Source organism: Thalassophryne amazonica, chromosome 7, assembly GCF_902500255.1.
Source record: "Thalassophryne amazonica chromosome 7, fThaAma1.1, whole genome shotgun sequence".
Taxonomy (NCBI): Eukaryota; Metazoa; Chordata; class Actinopteri; order Batrachoidiformes; family Batrachoididae; genus Thalassophryne; species Thalassophryne amazonica.
The window spans coordinates 55,880,313-55,899,687 of NC_047109.1; the positions used below are offsets into that span (position 1 = coordinate 55,880,313).

Genomic DNA, 19,375 nt, shown 5'->3' on the forward strand with positions numbered 1-19,375 from the left:
GTACTTGGGTTACTTTTCATTGTCTTTACTGTTTGGATGAGCTTTCTGATTACTTTGGTCTGATTCTCAGGATTGCGACATTTTGCCAGAAAATGACCCTTCTCCCCACATCGATAGCAGAACTGCTCATCTGACTGTTGCCTGTTTCCGTTGGGAGTATTTGTTTTTTGCTTAGCCTCCACGGCTGCGACTGTAGTCGGCTTTGCTGGGGTTTCTTGAACAGAATCCCTTTAAGCCACTTTCTGCTGTAGTCTTTTGACTTGTTTCCTCAATGCTGCAAGCTCAGTGTCACCACTGTGTTCTCTTGGCTGTATTGTGGACACAGATAGAGCACAGTGACTTTTCTCTTTTACATCTTGGGAACTTATCATGCAGGAAGCCAACTTGGTCTTGAGCTCTTTGACCTCAGCTTTGAGATTTTGTAATTCTGCATGGCTGGCCTCTGCAAATTGTTTTGTCTGTACTGGGTGAACAGAGGTAGTAAGCTTTCTCCTTGAAGCTTCATATTCTTTCTCTGTACAGATTTCGTTTAGGAGCTGTAGGAAAGTTAGGGGTTTTTCCTTGCTTTCTCGTAAGCGTAAATGAATTAGCATGAGATCTGAAGCAACAGCCCCTCTCAAAAGCTGTTCCAAATGAGCTTTGTCTTTGCAATCAGCCGAAAATCCTCCTCTCTGTACAACTTCATTGAGAGCTCTTTCCAGCCGTCTTAGGAAATCAAACAGTTTTTCTGCTGGCTGTTGCTGCATTAGCCGAAAGGCGAAGTAGAGGTCATCTCCCGATTCAGCAGTACCAAATGCGCTCTCTAGGGCTTCTAGGTACTCAGTGGGGTCTGCATCTGGATATGCATCTTTGACTGACTTTGCAATTTCCAATGCGGGCCCCTTTAAGCTTTCCATTATCCTGTGCCTTTTCTCCCTCTCTGTACAGTCACTTTCTTCCACCATGAGCCATGCCTGTTCAAGCCAGTGGTCGAATGGTTCCTCATTGTGGGAAACCAGCAGGTTCCCTGAGAATAGGCGTAAACGCCGATAACCACCTTCTGCCTGTGGCTTGCGAGCCTTTTCCAAGAAGTCACCAACTACTTGCAAGATAGACTCAGTGGAGTTGGACTTGGGAGTGGATTCTGGCAATAGGCCTTTAATATCATCCATAGTCTTGCCCTCAACATCGAGCAGGGTTTTCAACTTGATATTAAAGTCACTTACAACTGGAACTTCACTTGATGTGATTACTGGCCAGAGTTTCCCACTTTCCTCATGAAGCACTTCAGGAGGTACATTGTCAGTGCACTCTTCTCTGCATTCACACAGAACCATTATGCAGTTTTGGGAGGTGTGGAACATTCTGCCTTGGACATGGACTCGGCCCAAACATTTAACAGTCTCTAGGGTTTCCTCTATTTTGTCTATCTCCACATCTTCGGGCACCATAACCATGAGGGCCTTAGCTTCTTCCAAACTTTCACCCCGGCACCACCTCTTCAGTTCTGCAGCAAGCTCGGTGCAGTCTGCCATTGTCCCAGCAGCCAATTAGAGTGAGAAATGTCAGAACTGGTTACTTTTAAGTGACGTTAAAATTTAGTGTAGTGTCCCTTTAATGTGCCTATAAAGACCCAAAAAATCCCAGCGGTGCCTCTATTTTATGTAGCCCTTTTAATACTCACGAATTAAATTAGTGGGCTCTGGGTTCTGTTTGTCTTGCTCAATGTTTACTTAAAAGATTAAGTACTATTTTGGATCTCTGCACTGTATTAAAATTAAGGACCAAACACCAAATCTGAGCATAATGAGGCACACCTGACACAAGGTATAACGTATGAACAATAACCCACCCTTTTATTAAAATAATAAATGGCAAATAAAACAAAAAGTGTTTTCTGATTTTAAGAGAAAATAAAAACTAATAGCAGGCTCTTCACCACTAAAACACAAAAATCCAACACACAGTGTGTTACCCAAAATTGACAGTCCAATATATTTAACGAAATGTTTCTTAACTAATGCTAAAGCTGGCAAACCATAAATTAACCCTACGCTGCAGGCCTGTATTGATGCTTGTGTTCGTAGAGACCAAAAACTTAGAGATCACTTCACTCAAAGAGCAAACAAAATAAATTTAAGGTACCTTGTGTAAATGTTAATCCCACCAGATTCAATCTGCCTTGTGTAGTCCTCGGTCCAAGTGAAAACACAGCTCGGCATTACCAGTCACAGCTCCTTTAGTAAGACAGGTGCGTGGTCCAAACCCGGTCACGAACTCCTTGTGCTTGTCTCCCACTGTTCACAGAGGCACTCTGAGTGCTGCAGGTGGCTCAGAGTACTTTCTGGGTCCAGTCTCTCGTTGTCCAGTTCGGTAACGATGCTCTACAAGCTCCCCGGTCCTGCTGATTTAGCAAAAGGCAGCTTAGTAGTCCTTTAGCGAACCAATTAGCATCGGCTAATTGCTATGCCAGAAGCTAACGGCAAAAACAGTTCAAAGAGCTTCGAGTAGGAGCTCAAATGTCCTCCACCACAAACTTTAGCATAGATAATTAAAGTGGATTATCTTAGGGACAAAACCACAACAAAGATAACTGTTATATTTACAAGACAAGCAAACTCTTAAAGAAAAGCTGCCGACCCATGGCCGTCCGAACCGGATCCCTCTCTACCTTTCTTCAGTGCGTTCTCTCCAAAAAACTCGCGTGGCGTTCAAGGACAGTCTGTGCGTAGGAAAATAACACATCTCACAGGTGCCACAAATCAAATAATCTAAATGTACGATGACACTTTTAAAACAAATTTGTAACTGCATTTTAAGAATGAACATTTTTAATAAACAAAAATAAATGAATTTACTAGGGCTGGGCAACGTTAACGCGCTAACGTTGCTTTAATTATTGAGGTCATTATCGCCGACAATTTTGTTCCTCCCCTTAACGCTGCAGTTTTTTTTTTTTTTTGAGCCTTTTATGACTGTTGCTCGTTGCCTTTTATTTTGAAAGCGTCAGTCGGGGGCGAGCTTATGCTGCTGCTTCCTGCTGATAGCTGAGTTCACACAGAAAACGACACTAGGATCGAGAAAAGTACAGGCTATGCAATGCACAACAAAACAAAATGCAGAAAGACGCCGAACTTTTGAATGGACATTTTCGGTACAAAGTTCTACAGGATCAGGTACGGATCCAGACCGGTTTGGATCGGTCAAATTTTTTTTTACGCATCGTTCGTCATCGGTAAAAAAAAAAAAATCTTGAATAATCTCGAATAGCCGAACGTGTCCCCGCGGTGAACACAGCCTTTCGGTGGTTTTCATGTCAACCTATAGTCCGTAAATTATATGGATTTTTCCGAATTTCAGAGTCATACGGACATACAAATAAAGTCGGATATTCAGTGTTTGGTCTGTAATAAACTATTTCTCCAGCGCGGCTCCACTTTGAAACCATGAACCATTGAAGCAATGCTTCGATCCAGTAGCTCGTTGGTTCTTTGATTCACTGCTCTTCAGAAACAGCAAGCCGCTTCTTAACCACTCGCAAAGCCATTAAAATATCGTCAGTCACTTTTGTGTGGATTAAAGTCACTAACTGGGACTCTTGTCTTGTTGCTTGCTGTCAAGAAACGAGAATCCTTCTCCGTTCCGTTCACACAGCTCGAAACGCTGCGCGGCTGAGAGAGTCTGGTCGGAATTAATAAATTCAAAATGAATCGCCGCTTTAAATAAAATGACACCTCTTTCCAAATGTAATACAGACAAGAAACTACAATCGACTAAAACGTTTTTTTTTCCTTCCAAAATGAAACGTGCTGTGTTTTCTTGTCAAATTACATCCTGAAGTGAAGCACAGTAGCTGTAAGCTCAGCTCAGATATATGGAAACACATTCATGCCAATGTCTGAAAGGAAATGCTTTTGACAAAAACTACAGATTTTGTTTATTCCTATTTATGTCCAGAGATCAAGGATTCACCATGTAGAGTTCATTATGTACAAAGTTTAAGGATCCAGTGACCAAATTCATATTTATTTACTTTAAGACTCAATAAAATGTTCAATTTCAATTCAATTTAATCGCTTATAAAGTGCCAAATCACAACAAAATCTAAATATACTAAAACAAATACGTCACAATTGTACACATATCAAATTGTGGTATGTGTACAATTGTGATGTATTTGTTTTAGTACATTTAGTCATGGACATGAATATTTTTATTTTGATATGAAACAGGATAACAAATGACCTGCCAGTGGTTTTATATTTGATTTCATTAGTGTGTTTCAGTTGAAATTTACATTTTCAAATTTATGCAATGTTCATTTACATTTTCAAATAAAACTGCTTTTAAGCGGCTTTTGAATTCATTTTTGGGTTTCACATATACGAGGTCTATTAGAAAAGTATCCGACCTTATTATTTTTTTCAAAAACCATATGGATTTGAATCACGTGTGATTACATCAGACATGCTTGAACCCTCGTGGGCATGCGAGAGTTTTTTCACGCCTGTCGGTTACGTCATTCGCCTGTGGGCAGTCTTTGAGTGAGGAGTGGCCCACCCTCTCGTCCATTTTTTCATTGTTTAGGAATGGCTCAGAGACTGCTGCTTTGTTTGATCAAAATTTTTTCAAAACTGTAAGGCACAACTGAGTGGACACCATTCGATAAATTCAGCTGGTTTTCGGTAAAAATTTTAACGGCTGATGAGAGATTTTGGTCTGGTAATCTCGAAGCAGCGTGTGAAACAAAGGAATTCAGCCGAGAGGGCGGGACCACATCTCACTCAAGGCCTGCCTACAGGGAAATGACATCACCGACACGCGTGAAAAAACTCACGCATGCGCATGAGGGTTCAAGCATGATTGGTGTAATCGCATGTCAATCAAATCCATATAGTTTTTTTTTATAAAACTGCCGGTTAGTTTTATAAGATACCTCGTACCATGCGATTAATCATGATTAATCACAGAAAGTCATTGAGTTAATGCGATTAAGATTTTTTATGTTTGCCCACCCCTAGAATTTACTCTTTTTAACCTATTTATATATTTATGAACTCATCTATTTACTAACTATTACTCCATGGACTTTTTAATACATCGATTATTTGTCCGGGCTACAATAAGAAATAGCAAAGGACCCAGCATTGAACCTTGAAGTACAACACAGGACACTTTTACTGGAGTAGATGGTACCAATACCACCACCAATATCCACACACTGCTGCCTATTGTTAAGGTATATTGGAACCAGTTAATAACTGATTTTTAAAGTCCAATGGCATCCACCTTCATAAGAAGTATCCTATGGACCATGGTGTCAAAGGGTTTTTGAAGGTCAAGAAGAACCATCCCAATGTAATTACCTTTGTCTTGTTCAGACTTTATATAATCATTCAGGTGGATTAAACAAGTATCAGTATAGTATGAGAATCAGAAACCTGACTGAAACTCATATGGAAGATTATGGTTGAGGAGATACTGATTGCAATCTTCACCCAGAACATGTCTCTTCCACAGCCACAAACAATGTGATTTTGTATCTTTCAAAAAAAAAAAAGAAGAAAGAAACTGATGCAGTATCAGAGACGTGCGTGATTTGTTTGTCGATAATTCATTCACATCCTCTGCTGCTCTACAACAGTTAATGCATTTGGAACATATTAAGCAGTCTCCAGCAGGATGGATTATGGGAGAAACTCAAATATGGAAGACAGCCCAAAGACATTTTTCTTTGCATGGAGTTTATATTAATGTGAACGCAGTGTGACTGTTAATCATAGTGCCTCAGACCACTCGGCAGGAAACAACTCTCTAAGTAAGAATGGAATAAAGAATTACAGGCACCTGAGGAACCTCTTAGCCTTGATGCCTCAGGTGTATCTCAATTTACTTCATCCATTCAAGCCAAAAGGGTTTGACCCAGGGTGAGATGATGGCTGTTAATATGGGTCATGTGACAAGTGTTGATCCTTTCACAACCATTAACCACAAACTCAAGTTTGACCTGCTTCAGTTGATAGTCCACTCCCTGTTTATTTATTCAGTTTATTTTATCGCGCCAAATTACAGCATGTTACCCCAAGGCACCACGCATGAGTAAGATCTTATCTTAAACATCCCCTGAACAAGCATACTGGTAGCAGTGTTTAGGAAAAACTACCTGATGCATTTTGATCACAGGAAGAAACCTGAAGCAGACCAGGTTCAGCAAGGTGACCATCTGCTTTGGCGGTACTAACAATTACTAAATAACAAATAAAACAAAATTACAACAAAGAACTGTCACACATGCAAGAAAGAGAAATGAGGTAACTAAGCAATTGTGTACATAGTGGTTACAGTTACAGTGACTCAAACGATGACCAAGAGGTGGACAGCAAAGCCTCAGTGAAATGAACTTTAATTGGTGAGTCAGTGTGTGTATTAGTGCCAGATTAGTAAATACAGGGTACATTACACAGTTTTCATCAAGATGGTGGTCCTCAACCCATAGGCATGCGCCGAATCATAACAGTCCTGTCATGTAGTCATGTAGATCCCACATGTCCAAATTCTGGAAGGAACTCTGGTGGTTGGATGGGTGTTTACATGGATAGATGGACAGATTAATGGATAAAAGGTCACCAATTGTGACCCGGTAGATAAACCTCCTGGTCCTGGTGGCTCCTTACCACCCTCATCCACCATCACTATTTACAGCTCCTGAACAGATATATTCTCCTCCACTCCTGTGGATGTTCCACCAGTCCATAGTAGCCAGTGTCCTCTTTTACACCGTGGTGTGATAGGGGGCAGCACATCCAGGCTGGACATACTGATCAGACGGGCTATCTCCGTGGTTGGCATCAGCTGGATGTTCTGGTGAAGGTGGCAGAAAAGAGAACACTGGACACTATGGACGATGCCAGTCACCCTCCCCACACTGTCATCGGCAACCACATGAGCCTCTTCAGCAAACTAACTGGTCCATTAGTTTGCTGTTGGTCCTTACCAAGTGCAGGACCAACAGACAGAAAAACTCCTTTGTCCCTCAGGCCATCAGACTGTACAACTCCTCACTCAGGGGGAGAAGGAGTAACAGGAAGACAGAGGACGGGAAGGAGAGGAACAGTAGTAGCCAGTAAAACAGTAGTGATCAGTATGTCTGGTATTTATTTCTATTTATATCTGCAAACTGTTTTTTGTTTTTTTTTTACTTTCACTCTTGATACTCCGTGTGCTTCTTACCCTGTGTGCCACTATATAGTTCTGCTGGAACCTCAATTTCCCTGGGGGAGGCTTCCCAAGGGATTAATAAAATTCTATCTAATCGAATCTTAACTTTGACAAAGAACAAAGCAGAACTCATCAAGTGGAATGATTAGTTCACTGTAACACATTCTGATACAGCAAACTGGCAAAATGCAATGTGATTGCTGGCAAATGTACCCTATACTTTGCTAACATTCTCCCAGAATTTGGTTGTGATAAGACTCCTGGAACTGAGAACAAGATCCTGCAAAAGAAACTTAAATTCATTTTCTGCATCAGTTAATATTCATATCTGAAGAAATGGAAGTGGAGCGCCCTTTTCCTGTTGTTGATTACTGCCAAATGATTACCACTGCACAGTGCTCATGCCACCATGCTCGCCATCATGAATGTGCACGTTTAAGCTGCTGAGCAGCACAGCTCCAAAGTCGGCCTGTTTAACATTTAGATGGAATTGAGTAGCAACATCACATCACATGTCAACACATTATTGATCTCTCAAAGAAGCCGTTGTGTGGATGTCAGGCGTGCACAGCGTCTTTCAGTCCCCGCACAGAACACACTGGGGGACAGAAAGACAAGACAGAGGTCACATGGACATAAGCGCCCCGCCTCCTTGCCCTTCTTTACCGCATGGCTACATTTTGATGGAGAGGCCGTAAGTGGGACCTCTGTAGGGAGACAAAGAGTGACCTCAATTTAATCTGACATCCTACCTATCGATCTGGGCTGCTGCGTCCCCCACAGACAGACATCTAACTTGGCTTGTTTGTAATATTCCTGTTTAGCATCAAGGCAAAAATGGGCTTTTTATTAACCAGAATTTTTCTTGTCTTACCTCTTCAATCCCAATCTAAATTACAAACAGAGGGACCTGTCTTCCTCCTCCCACGTAGCACGTTGTTTGTCTTCTGTGGGGCCCTTTGCCAGATTGAAAATGTGTCATAACAAATAGAGGAGGCGTCTGGCTTAAATGCACGTGACCAGTGTCACGCCTGTCAGAGGTGCATTGCTTGTATTTGTAACAGGGGGACTGTGACACGGAGCAGGGACAATTACTGTCACAGCACAGGGGCTGATGAATCTGCTCCTTTATTGTGTTTGTCATTTTGACCTCCAGCTGATTCGTGATTGGTGCAGAGGTCTACCTGCAGACTGCTCAGAAGGAGGCTGACTTTATAGACAGTATGTGCGAATGTGTGTGTCACACTGCAACACAACTCACTTTCACTTTCTGTTTGGTTAAGGCGTTACACTCAGGATGGTTGTCCAAAGTCATCCATGCAAGCAGATTTATGTATATGAGAATTATTTAAGTAGAAAATGCTCCATAAGAGATTTTGTCAAAATTGAGTGAAGACCACTGTTCCCCAACTTGTGGCAACAGAAATCCAAATACAATACGGAATTTTATTCAAAATGCTCCTCATGCCTTGCACAAGGTATGTTCAGATTTGCATTTTTTTGCAAAGTGCACCATATGCCAACCTCTTGTTGTTCAAGTGCTCCATATTGAGCAAGGTCAAATGTTTCACAAAGACTCGATGTGGATTAAAAAGAAGTGGAGCTAAAGCCCTGGAAATCCATGCGAACCTTGCATTTCACACAGTCTACAGCCGTGAATTTTGTGACCATAATTTGCTCAAAAAGGGTGAGAACTAGGAAAAAGCTAAGTGCAGGGTTCTTCCAGAGGTCAGTTGTGTCAAGGAGGCAATCCAACCCCACACTCCGCTGTGCTTAAGTTGATCAACCTGGGGCTCGTATATATATATATATATATATATATATATATATATATATATATATATATATATATACATATATATATATATATATATATATATATATATATACATATATATATATATATATATATATATACGAGGTCTATTAGAAAAGTATCCGACCTTATTATTTTTTTCAAAAACCATATGGATTTGAATCACGTGTGATTACATCAGACATGCTTGAACCCTCGTGGGCATGCAAGAGTTTTTTCATGCCTGTCGGTTACGTCATTCGCCTGTGGGCAGTCTTTGAGTGAGGAGTGGCCCACCCTCTCGTCGATTTTTTCATTGTTTATGAATGGCTCAGAGACTGTTGCTTTGTTTGATAAAACTTTTTTTCAAAGCTGTAAGGCACAACTGAGTGGATACCATTCGATAAATTCAGCTGGTTTTTGGTAAAAATTTTAACGGCTGATGAGAGATTTTGGTCTGGTAGTGTCGCCATAAGGACGGCCCAAGGCGCCTGACGGCGATCTGCGCTTCGAGGCGGCAGCGTCTCGCCGTTTCAAGTTGAAAACTTCCACATTTCAGGCTCTGTTGACCCAGTAAGTCGTCAGAGAACAGAGAACTTTCAGAAGAAGTCAGCATGAGGAGTTTATTCGGACATTCCATTGTTAACGGACATTTTGTAATGAAAGAACGTGCGGGCAGAGTCGCATGTCGGGCCGGACCCGACCGCGGGGGGTCGTGACAGGAAAAACACCTCCGTTGGAAACCTTAACGGGCAAGTTGGAACATGCCCAAGCTGTTAAACAATTTCTCAGTTATTCACTTGTTGAAAGCCATCAAAAGCCGCCTGAATTTTACAAATGGTTTTCAACACGGAGGTGTTTTTCCTGTCGCGGCGTACACAGATTTGCCGAGTCGTCACGGAAACGACTCGGCGAATTTGCGCGCACGTCTTTCATTACAAAAATGTCCTTAAACAGTGGAATGTCCGCATAAAGTCCTCATGCCGGCCTCTTCTGAATCTTCTCTGTTCTCTCACGACGTCGTGGGTGAATTAAGCCTTAAATTAGGATGTTTTCAGGTCAAAACAGGCCGACGACGGCGCCTGGAAGCGCTGCACGACGTCCTGCTCCGTGGGAAGTCCTTACAGCGACAGAAACACCCCATAATCTCTCATCAGCCGTTAAACTTTTCACCGAAAACCAGCTTAATTTCTCTAATATTCCTCACAGGTCCAGAAAAAATTTTGATAAAGCAACGCGCACCGTCTGGAGCAGCGTGTGAAACAAAGGAATTCAGCCGAGAGGGCGGGACCACATCTCACTCAAGGCCTGCCCACAGGGAAATGACGTCACCGACACGCGTGAAAAAATTCACGCATGCGCACGAGGGTTCAAGCATGATTGGTGGAATCGCACGTCATTCAAATCCATATAGTTAAAAAAAAAATAAAAGGGTCGGTTTATTGTCTAATAGACCTCGTATATATATATACACTCACACTTATTTTCAGTCCAATTAACGGTCACGGGGCTGGAGTCTATCCCAGCAGTCATAGAGCACGAGGCAGGGTACACCCCGGACAGGACACCAAAGTTACCTCCCTAGGGGAGGTGATGGTCTAGTAGTTAAGGCGTTGGGCTTGAGACCAGAAGATCCTTGGTTCAAATCCCAGCCTGACTGGAAAATCACTAAGGGCCCTTGGGCAAAGTCTTTGATCCCCTATTGCTCCCGGTGTGTAGTGAGCACCTTGTATGGCAGCACCCTGACATCGGGGTGAATGTGAGGCATTATTGTAAAGCGCATTGAGCGTCTGATGCAGATGGAATATAAAAGCAGTCCATTTACCATTTACATCAGTCTGTCACAGGGCCACATATAGACAAACAAACACATTCACACCTGCACGCATACCTATGGACAATTTAAAGTTTCCAATCCGCCTAACCAGGGGACCCTCTGTAATGGCAAGCCACCCCACATTATGAAATTTAAATTCAATACTTATTACCAAGGCGAATCACATAATTCGTGTCTCATCATAGCAACACTATGACAAGGTGGACCCTCCACTCCCCCGCTTCAAGCCCTTCTCCTTGGCATTGGCCGGATAGCGAACCATGGCTGGACATTTCCCCAACTAATAAAATTACCGTAAATATCAGAGAAGAAGGAAAGAGAAGAAAAAAATTCCACTGTGACTTTCAACAACTCTCTAAGTTAACTATGAAAATTTTGGATCCAGACCATCACTTTAATACAACCAATGTCAATTTTACAGTAGTCAATATTGCAGAAATTCAGTTATAACAGGTTTCCTGCTCATCCGGTGAAGGCGCTGCTTTTGTTGGTTGGAATATATTGTGTGGGCCATTGTCATTCGCCGGGAACAGATTTACATCCAGGTCACGCAGCTCCAATTGTAATTTCTCTTGGTTCATTATGTAATATACTGCCCCTTACAAAGAACGAAATTGATATATTCCTCATTTTATTGAAAGTCACGTTGAAAACCAGGCCCGGGTCCCCAGGAATGGGGTCCCACACACACTCCATTTCCTGAAAAGACCTTGAACATGGCGGACACAATATGTTTATACGAGACAATGTACTTAACTCTTATGTTCAACCCTTGAACCAGTTAGAGCCAGGTTCCAGACACGTCCAAACAGATAATAAAAGCAAATACTTGATAATATATATATATATATATATATATATATATATATATATATATATATATATATATATATATATATATATATAGATATATATATATACACTCAACAAAATATAAACGCAACACTTTTGGTTTTGCTCCCATTTTGTATGAGATGAACTCAAAGATCTAAAACTTTTTCCACATACACAATATCACCATTTCCCTCAAATATTGTTCACAAACCAGTCTAAATCTGTGACAGTGAGCACTTCTCCTTTGCTGAGATAATCCATCCCACCTCACAGGTGTGCCATATCAAGATGCTGATTAGACACCATGATTAGTGCACAGGTGTGCCTTAGACTGCCCACAATAAAAGGCCACTCTGAAAGGTGCAGTTTTATCACACAGCACAATGCCACAGATGTCGCAAGATTTGAGGGAGCGTGCAGTTGGCATGCTGACAGCAGGAATGTCAACCAGAGCTGTTGCTCGTGTATTGAATGTTCATTTCTCTACCATAAGCCGTCTCCAAAGGCGTTTCAGAGAATTTGGCAGTACATCCAACCAGCCTCACAACCGCAGACCACGTGTAACCACACCAGCCCAGGACCTCCACATCCAGCATGTTCACCTCCAAGATCGTCTGAGACCAGCCACTCGGACAGCTGCTGAAACAATCGGTTTGCATAACCAAAGAATTTCTGCACAAACTGTCAGAAACTGTCTCAGGGAAGCTCATCTGCATGCTTGTCGTCCTCATCGGGGTCTCGACCTGACTCCAGTTTGTCGTCGTAACCGACTTGAGTGGGCAAATGCTCACATTCACTGGCGTTTGGCACGTTGGAGAGGAGTTCTCTTCACAGATGAATCCCGGTTCACACTGTCCAGGGCAGATGGCAGACAGCGTGTGTGGCGTTGTGTGGGTGAGCGGTTTTCTGATGTCAATGTTGTGGATCGAGTGGCCCATGGTGGTGGTGGGGTTATGGTATGGGCAGGCGTCTGTTATGGACGAAGAACACAGGTGCATTTTATTGATGGCATTTTGAATGCAGAGATACCGTGACGAGATCCTGAGGCCCATTGTTGTGCCATACATCCAAGAACATCACCTCACGTTGCAGCAGGATAATGCACAGCCCCATGTTGCAAGGATCTGTACACAATTCTTGGAAGCTGAAAATGTCCCAGTTCTTGCATGGCCGGCATACTCACCGGACATGTCACCCATTGAGCATGTTTGGGATGCTCTGGACTGGCGTATACGACAGCGTGTACCAGTTCCTGCCAATATCCAGCAACTTCGCACAGCCATTGAAGAGGAGTGGACCAACATTCCACAGGCCACAATTGACAACCTGATCAACTCTATGCGAAGGAGATGTGTTGCACTGCATGAGGCAAATGGTGATCACACCAGATACTGACTGGTATCCCCCCCCAATAAAACAAAACTGCACCTTTCAGAGTGGCCTTTTATTGTGGGCAGTCTAAGGCACACCTGTGCACTAATCATGGTGTCTAATCAGCATCTTGATATGGCACACCTGTGAGGTGGGATGGATTATCTCAGCAAAGGAGAAGTGCTCACTATCACAGATTTAGACTGGTTTGTGAAAAATATTTGAGGGAAATGGTGATATTGTGTATGTGGAAAAGTTTTAGATCTTTGAGTTCATCTCATACAAAATGGGAGCAAAACCAAAAGTGTTGCGTTTATATTTTTGTTGAGTGTATATATATAAAACGGCTGAGTGAATTCTTCTCATTTGATTGGTGCTTTGTATGTCACATGACATGGATTAATTCATCCCATTTGTGTTGTGTTGCATCCAGAGTGCGGCTTGGTTCCATTTAGAGTGCAAATTTGGTTCCATATGTTTGGTACCATTGCACTCTCACGTGCACGCATCCTCGTGCACGTGCGCACATGTGATCACACATGTACATGTGCGCAAGTCCTTGTGCACGCGCACATTCGCGTATACTTGTGCATTTGCGCACATGCTCGTGCATGTGCGCGGGTACTCATGCATGCGCATGTTGCGCACACACATGCTCGCGCATGAGTACGTGCGTGCCCACGCATGCTTGTGCACGCACATGCACGCACATGCACGCACAACCACACGTGCGTGCGCGCGCACGCACACACAAAACCAATCTCCACTGTGCTGCCTGGAGGCTGTTAGCAGGAAGAAAGAACAAAAGCTGGACTCATTTCTGATGTGATTTTTTTTTTAATCGCTGCACTGAGGACGTACACAGTCTTATTTTTGTTGTTCACGCACGCACAAGCGCCGACCAGGTTGCGTGTGTGCCCGCGCACGCGCACAGGGGACACGACTCTCCTGACACATAATTTGAGCTAACTGACACTGCTAATTCTTGTAAGATATACACACACACACACACACACAAAACAAATCCACTGGCTGTCTGTTAGCAGGAAGAGAGAAAGAAAACCTGGAGTCATTTCTGACGTGACTTTTTTTTTCACTGCACTGAGGAGATACACAGCTCGACCGAGCTGGTTCCGTGTGCGTGCACGGGACAGCGACATGATGACTTGATTGCTACACACACACACACACACACACACACACACACACACACACACACACACACACACACACACACACACACACACACACACACACACACACACACACACAAAATCCACTCCACTGTAAGCCATCTAGATGCATGAAGAGCTGCTAACATGAAATGCTGATGTGATTTTTGGCTGAACTGAGGAACTACACAAAGTCTTTTTTTTATGGAAGTCCGAAGTCAGTGCACAGCATCACAGGACTACATGTCACAGTGAAACACCAAAATGTAAGTCCCTTTTCTGTTGTTTATAAATTAAACAACAAAGCCTTGTTGAATGGTATGTTCCGGCTTTCACCTCATGAAATATTCGTACCATTGAACTCATAAACATTCATTTTATATATATATATAAAATGTGACAAGCTGACTTTACTTTAAAAAATGTGAAACCCAAGATAGGTAAGGAACAAGTACTTTTTTCATTTAATGAAAAAAGTACTTGTTCCTTACCTATCTTTTTTTCCAGATAATCGGTTTCCACATTTTTAAGTAAAGTTTCAAGTTTTACAGTGTACTTTGTAGGTTTTATGGAACCACTGAATGCAGCACATCACTAATGCATCCTTCAGAAATAATGATGGTAATTAAAAAAAGATGTAGACAAAGAACTGACCTGTTTGTTTTTATGGATTATCTCTAACAACAGTCAATCCCAACCTGAATTATTCAGAGTCCCTCTGCTTGTACCTAAGAAAGCCTCAGCACCCCCCACCCCCCCACCACACACACACACACACACGCACAAAACCTGGGCCTTACAAGTGGGTAACATGTCAACAGTCAGGTCATAAGTATTTGGAAAGTGACAGAATTTTACACCAGTTCAAGAAAGTTGAAATGAGACAATCAAAAAGTGATTGTAATGTCAACTTTCAACTTTAATTCAAGGCATTTAAAAAAAAAATCACATTAACCATTTAGGAATTAGAGGCATTGGTGTACATAAATTCTCCATTTTCAGAGGCTGTCAGTAACTGGACAAACTAACTCATACTATGGTGAGTCTGTATGGAGCAGGCCGTCCTTAAAACCTGAGCAACCATCCAATATGAAGACTAGTGAGGGAAACCACCATGACTACCCTAATGGACCTAACTTTTTACTCTTGCATCAGCAGTTACACAGCTTCATGGTGGAGTGGAACAGAGAAAGACTTTCTTAAAAAGAAGATATAAGATTTCAGCTACAGTTTGCCAGAAGGCAAATGGGTGACACAAGCATCAGTTTGACTAGATTTGTTCTGTTAAAATCCTTCTCTCATTTGGTTAATTTAGTTAGCACCTGGGAGTGACTTTGGCTTCCTTTCCAAGCTTCTTTATTTATTTATTTATTTATTTAATTGAAGGACTATATAATTTGGTTCGAGCACCTTTTGCTTCTATTTGTAAAAAAATTACCTTTAAATCTTATTTTAGAAATCCTATTACATTAATAACGTACCACGTATTTCAGCTTCACAATGGAAACAGCAGCATTTTAGACTTGCACTGCGCTATTACAGAGAAATTACCCTTCATTGCTGCACCTGGTTCTGTAGGTTGTGATATTTACTGGCTCAGATTTGTATTTTGAAGCAACATATTTTGCTTTTATGGTTTATGCTGAGCCCAGTGTGTGGCATAAATGGCAGGTGTGCAAAATTGAAGTGCAAAAGTAATTCAGCTGCTGCCATTGAAAGGAGCTATGTCATTTTGATTTACCTGTGCAGATAAACACGCACACGCGTGCACACACGAACACGTTGGGCCACATGTGTTTTTTATATTCATATAGTGAAGGAAAGAAAAAAAAAAGTGCTCCTCCAAAATGGGGGTTGAGGGGTCAGGGTGTTTGGCCAGGAGTGACAGCTCTGAAATGAAGCCATAAGTCAATTGGCTGCTCCTCGTACATGCACAGACATATGTGCACACATGGATGGAGGGGCGGGGAGTTAGTACAGAGGGCGGAGACTGAGGAAGCCGTGAGTTAGAGGCGGAGAGGAGGTTGAGTGTCGAGGGAATGAGGTTACTGTGTTGGTAGAAGAGGATGTTTTGGTGGATCCAAAAATCATCACTGTACATCATGTTTGAGTTTCAAGCTTTTAAAGGCATAGTGCCACTGGGTTTTTAAGATTTAAGTCATAAAAAGAGTTTTCTTTGGCACCACTATAATTTTATTCCTTAGAATTTAGATAAGGGATTGGCATTATGGCATTATGGCATTATGGATATTAGGGATATTGGCATTATGATCAAAGTTCATGTTGTCTGGACGCAATTTAGAATTTCAACCCCTGAAGGGGAGAAATTCAAGGGCTCAGATGCTATGACCAATATTTGGTAGATTTGGAGGTGATTTACAAGAAATCTTGGATGTTAATGATGTAACAGGTAATTTCAAAACCTCACGCATGTACACATGCGCTTTGTCCTATATTTAGTCCGCATGACGGCGATGAAGGAAAAGATGATATTCACTATGGAATCCCCCCCTCCCCCCAGATAAATATGTTCTCTTCATTAAACTAAGCTGCAATTTTGCAGCAATATGAAAAAAAACTGTATTATAATGCTTGGATTTCAGTAGAAACTAAATTATCTCAGTTCTGTGAAATTTGAAAGGCCCTATAGCTTTAAGACATGAATTGGTGGACATGTTTTTGTTTGCTCGTCTCTGTCCATCTTTGACTGCTGTCATTGATGGAGTTCAGTGACTGTTTACCCAAACTTGAACACACATGCTGAGTCAGAGTGTTTATTTACATTCTCTCTTGGAACACAAAGACTTCAAAATGTCATTTGAGCCACAGTGTATCACAACAGTGTTTATTTGTTTTAACTGAATGTACTTATTGCTGTCAGTACACTGTAAAAACAAAAACGTTGTGTCAACTTAAAATTTCAAGCAAATTTATAATAAAATGATGTTACTGTTGTAATATTTTTAAACTGGTGGAAATGACTTCAACTTGAATGCTTCTGAGGGCAGACCAAGAGCAGATACTTACAGTGACAAAGTTACACAATACACTTGGCAGTCAGTGCCATCAGCCTGGTTTTCAAAGTCAATTACCAACTGCAAAGCAGAGTTCCAAGACAATACTCAAATAAAATACTCAACTTTATGGAGATAAAAATCCACGCAGGACAAGTGTACAGGAAAATGGCAGAAAAACAGACCCCTGCACATTTGACTTGGAAACCCTGTTCTTTGCGAAAGCAAACTCAAATAATTCAGTCATAGCCTCAAACCTATAGTTTTACATTTTGCCAACCTAACTTTTGAAATGAGACCAACATTACACAACAAACTTATTACAGGTAGTTGAGATAACTACTTTGATGTTGTTTGCAACACAATAAAACATTTTATTTTCATGTGACCAAAAAAAAAACCTTTTCAGGCCAACAATTTAAGTTTTCCTTTTTACAGTGTAGTTAAAATGTAAGCAAAGATGGCCACACCATAAATACATAACACCAAATATTGCAGTAAAATGCACCAAACCAAATTAAACCCACCTCATAGCAATGTACTTTTTGTCCTGGGTTTTCCATTCATGTATGATCCTGAGAATCCATGTCATTTTTAGTTTAGTTTTATTGTGGAAAAATAAAATACTTGACATGTTGTTGGCCAAAACTCTCGTGCTATAGGTGCTAGCTCTGGCTGGCTGGGTGTTTTATGGGACTTTGATATCAATTATGATTTAATAATACAACCCCTGGCAAAAATTATGGAATCACTGGCCTCGGAGGATGTTCAGTCAGTTGTTTAATTTTGTAGAAAAAAAGCAGATCACAGACATGACACAAAACTAAAGTCATTTCAAATGGCAACTTTCTGGCTTTAAGAAACACTATAAGAAATCAGGAAAAAAATTGTGGCAGTCAGTAACGGTTACTTTTTAGACCAAGCAGAGGGAAAAAAAAATATGGAATCACTCAATTCTGAGGAAAAAATTATGGAATCATGAAAACAAAAGAACGCTCCAACACATCACTAGTATTTTGTTGCACCACCTCTGGCTTTTATAACAGCTTGCAGTCTCTGAGGCATGGACTTAATGAGTGACAAACAGTACTCTTCATCAATCTGGCTCCAACTTTCTCTGATTGCTGTTGCCAGATCAGCTTTGCAGGTTGGAGCCTTGTCATGGACCATTTTCTTCAACTTCCACCACAGATTTTCAATTGGATTAAGATCCGGACTATTTGCAGGCCATGACATTGACCCTATGTGTCTTTTTGCAAGGAATGTTTTCATAGTTTTTGCTCTATGGCAAGATGCATTATCATCTTGAAAAATGATTTCATCATCCCCAAACATCCTTTCAATTGATGGGATAAGAAAAGTGTCCAAAATATCAACGTAAACTTGTGCATTTATTGATGATGTAATGACAGCCATCTCCCCAGTGCCTTTACCTGACATGCAGCCACATATCATCAATGACTGTGGAAATTTACATGTTCTCTTCAGGCAGTCATCTTTATAAATCTCATTGGAACAGCACCAAACAAAAGTTCCAGCATCATCACCTTGCCCAATGCAGATTCGAGATTCATCGCTGAATATGACTTTCATCCAGTCATCCACAGTCCACGATTGCTTTTCCTTAGCTCACTGTAACCTTGTTTTTTTCTGTTTAGGTGTTAATGATGGCTTTCGTTTAGCTTTTCTGTATGTAAATCCCATTTCCTTTAGGCGGTTTCTTACAGTTCGGTCACAGACGTTGACTCCAGTTTCCTCCCATTCGTTCCTCATTTGTTTTGTTGTGCATTTTCAATTTTTGAGACATGTTGCTTTAAGTTTTCTGTCTTGACGCTTTGATGTCTTCCTTGGTCTACCAGTATGTTTGCCTTTAACAACCTTCCCATGTTGTTTGTATTTGGTCCAGAGTTTAGACACAGCTGACTGTGAACAACCAACATCTTTTGCAACATTGCGTGATGATTTACCCTCTTTTAAGAGTTTGATAATCCTCTCCTTTGTTTCAATTGACGTCTCTCATGTTGGAGCCATGAGTCATGTCAGTCCACTTGGTGCAACAGCTCTCCAAGGTGTGATCACTCCTTTTTAGATGCAGACTAATGAGCAGATCTGATTTGATGCAGGTGTTAGTTTTGGGGATGAAAATTTACAGGGT

General features: G+C 41.5%; 1 protein-coding gene across 1 annotated transcript; it reads right to left on the minus strand.

Moving 5' to 3' along the window:
• Nucleotides 1–230: 230 nt before the first annotated feature.
• LOC117513448 (paraneoplastic antigen Ma2 homolog) lies at nt 231–1,514 on the minus strand. Its single transcript, XM_034173630.1, has one exon. The coding sequence runs from the start codon at nt 1,512–1,514 to the stop codon at nt 231–233; it is 1,284 nt and encodes a 427-aa protein (XP_034029521.1).
• Between the last annotated feature and the right edge of the window lie 17,861 nt (nt 1,515–19,375).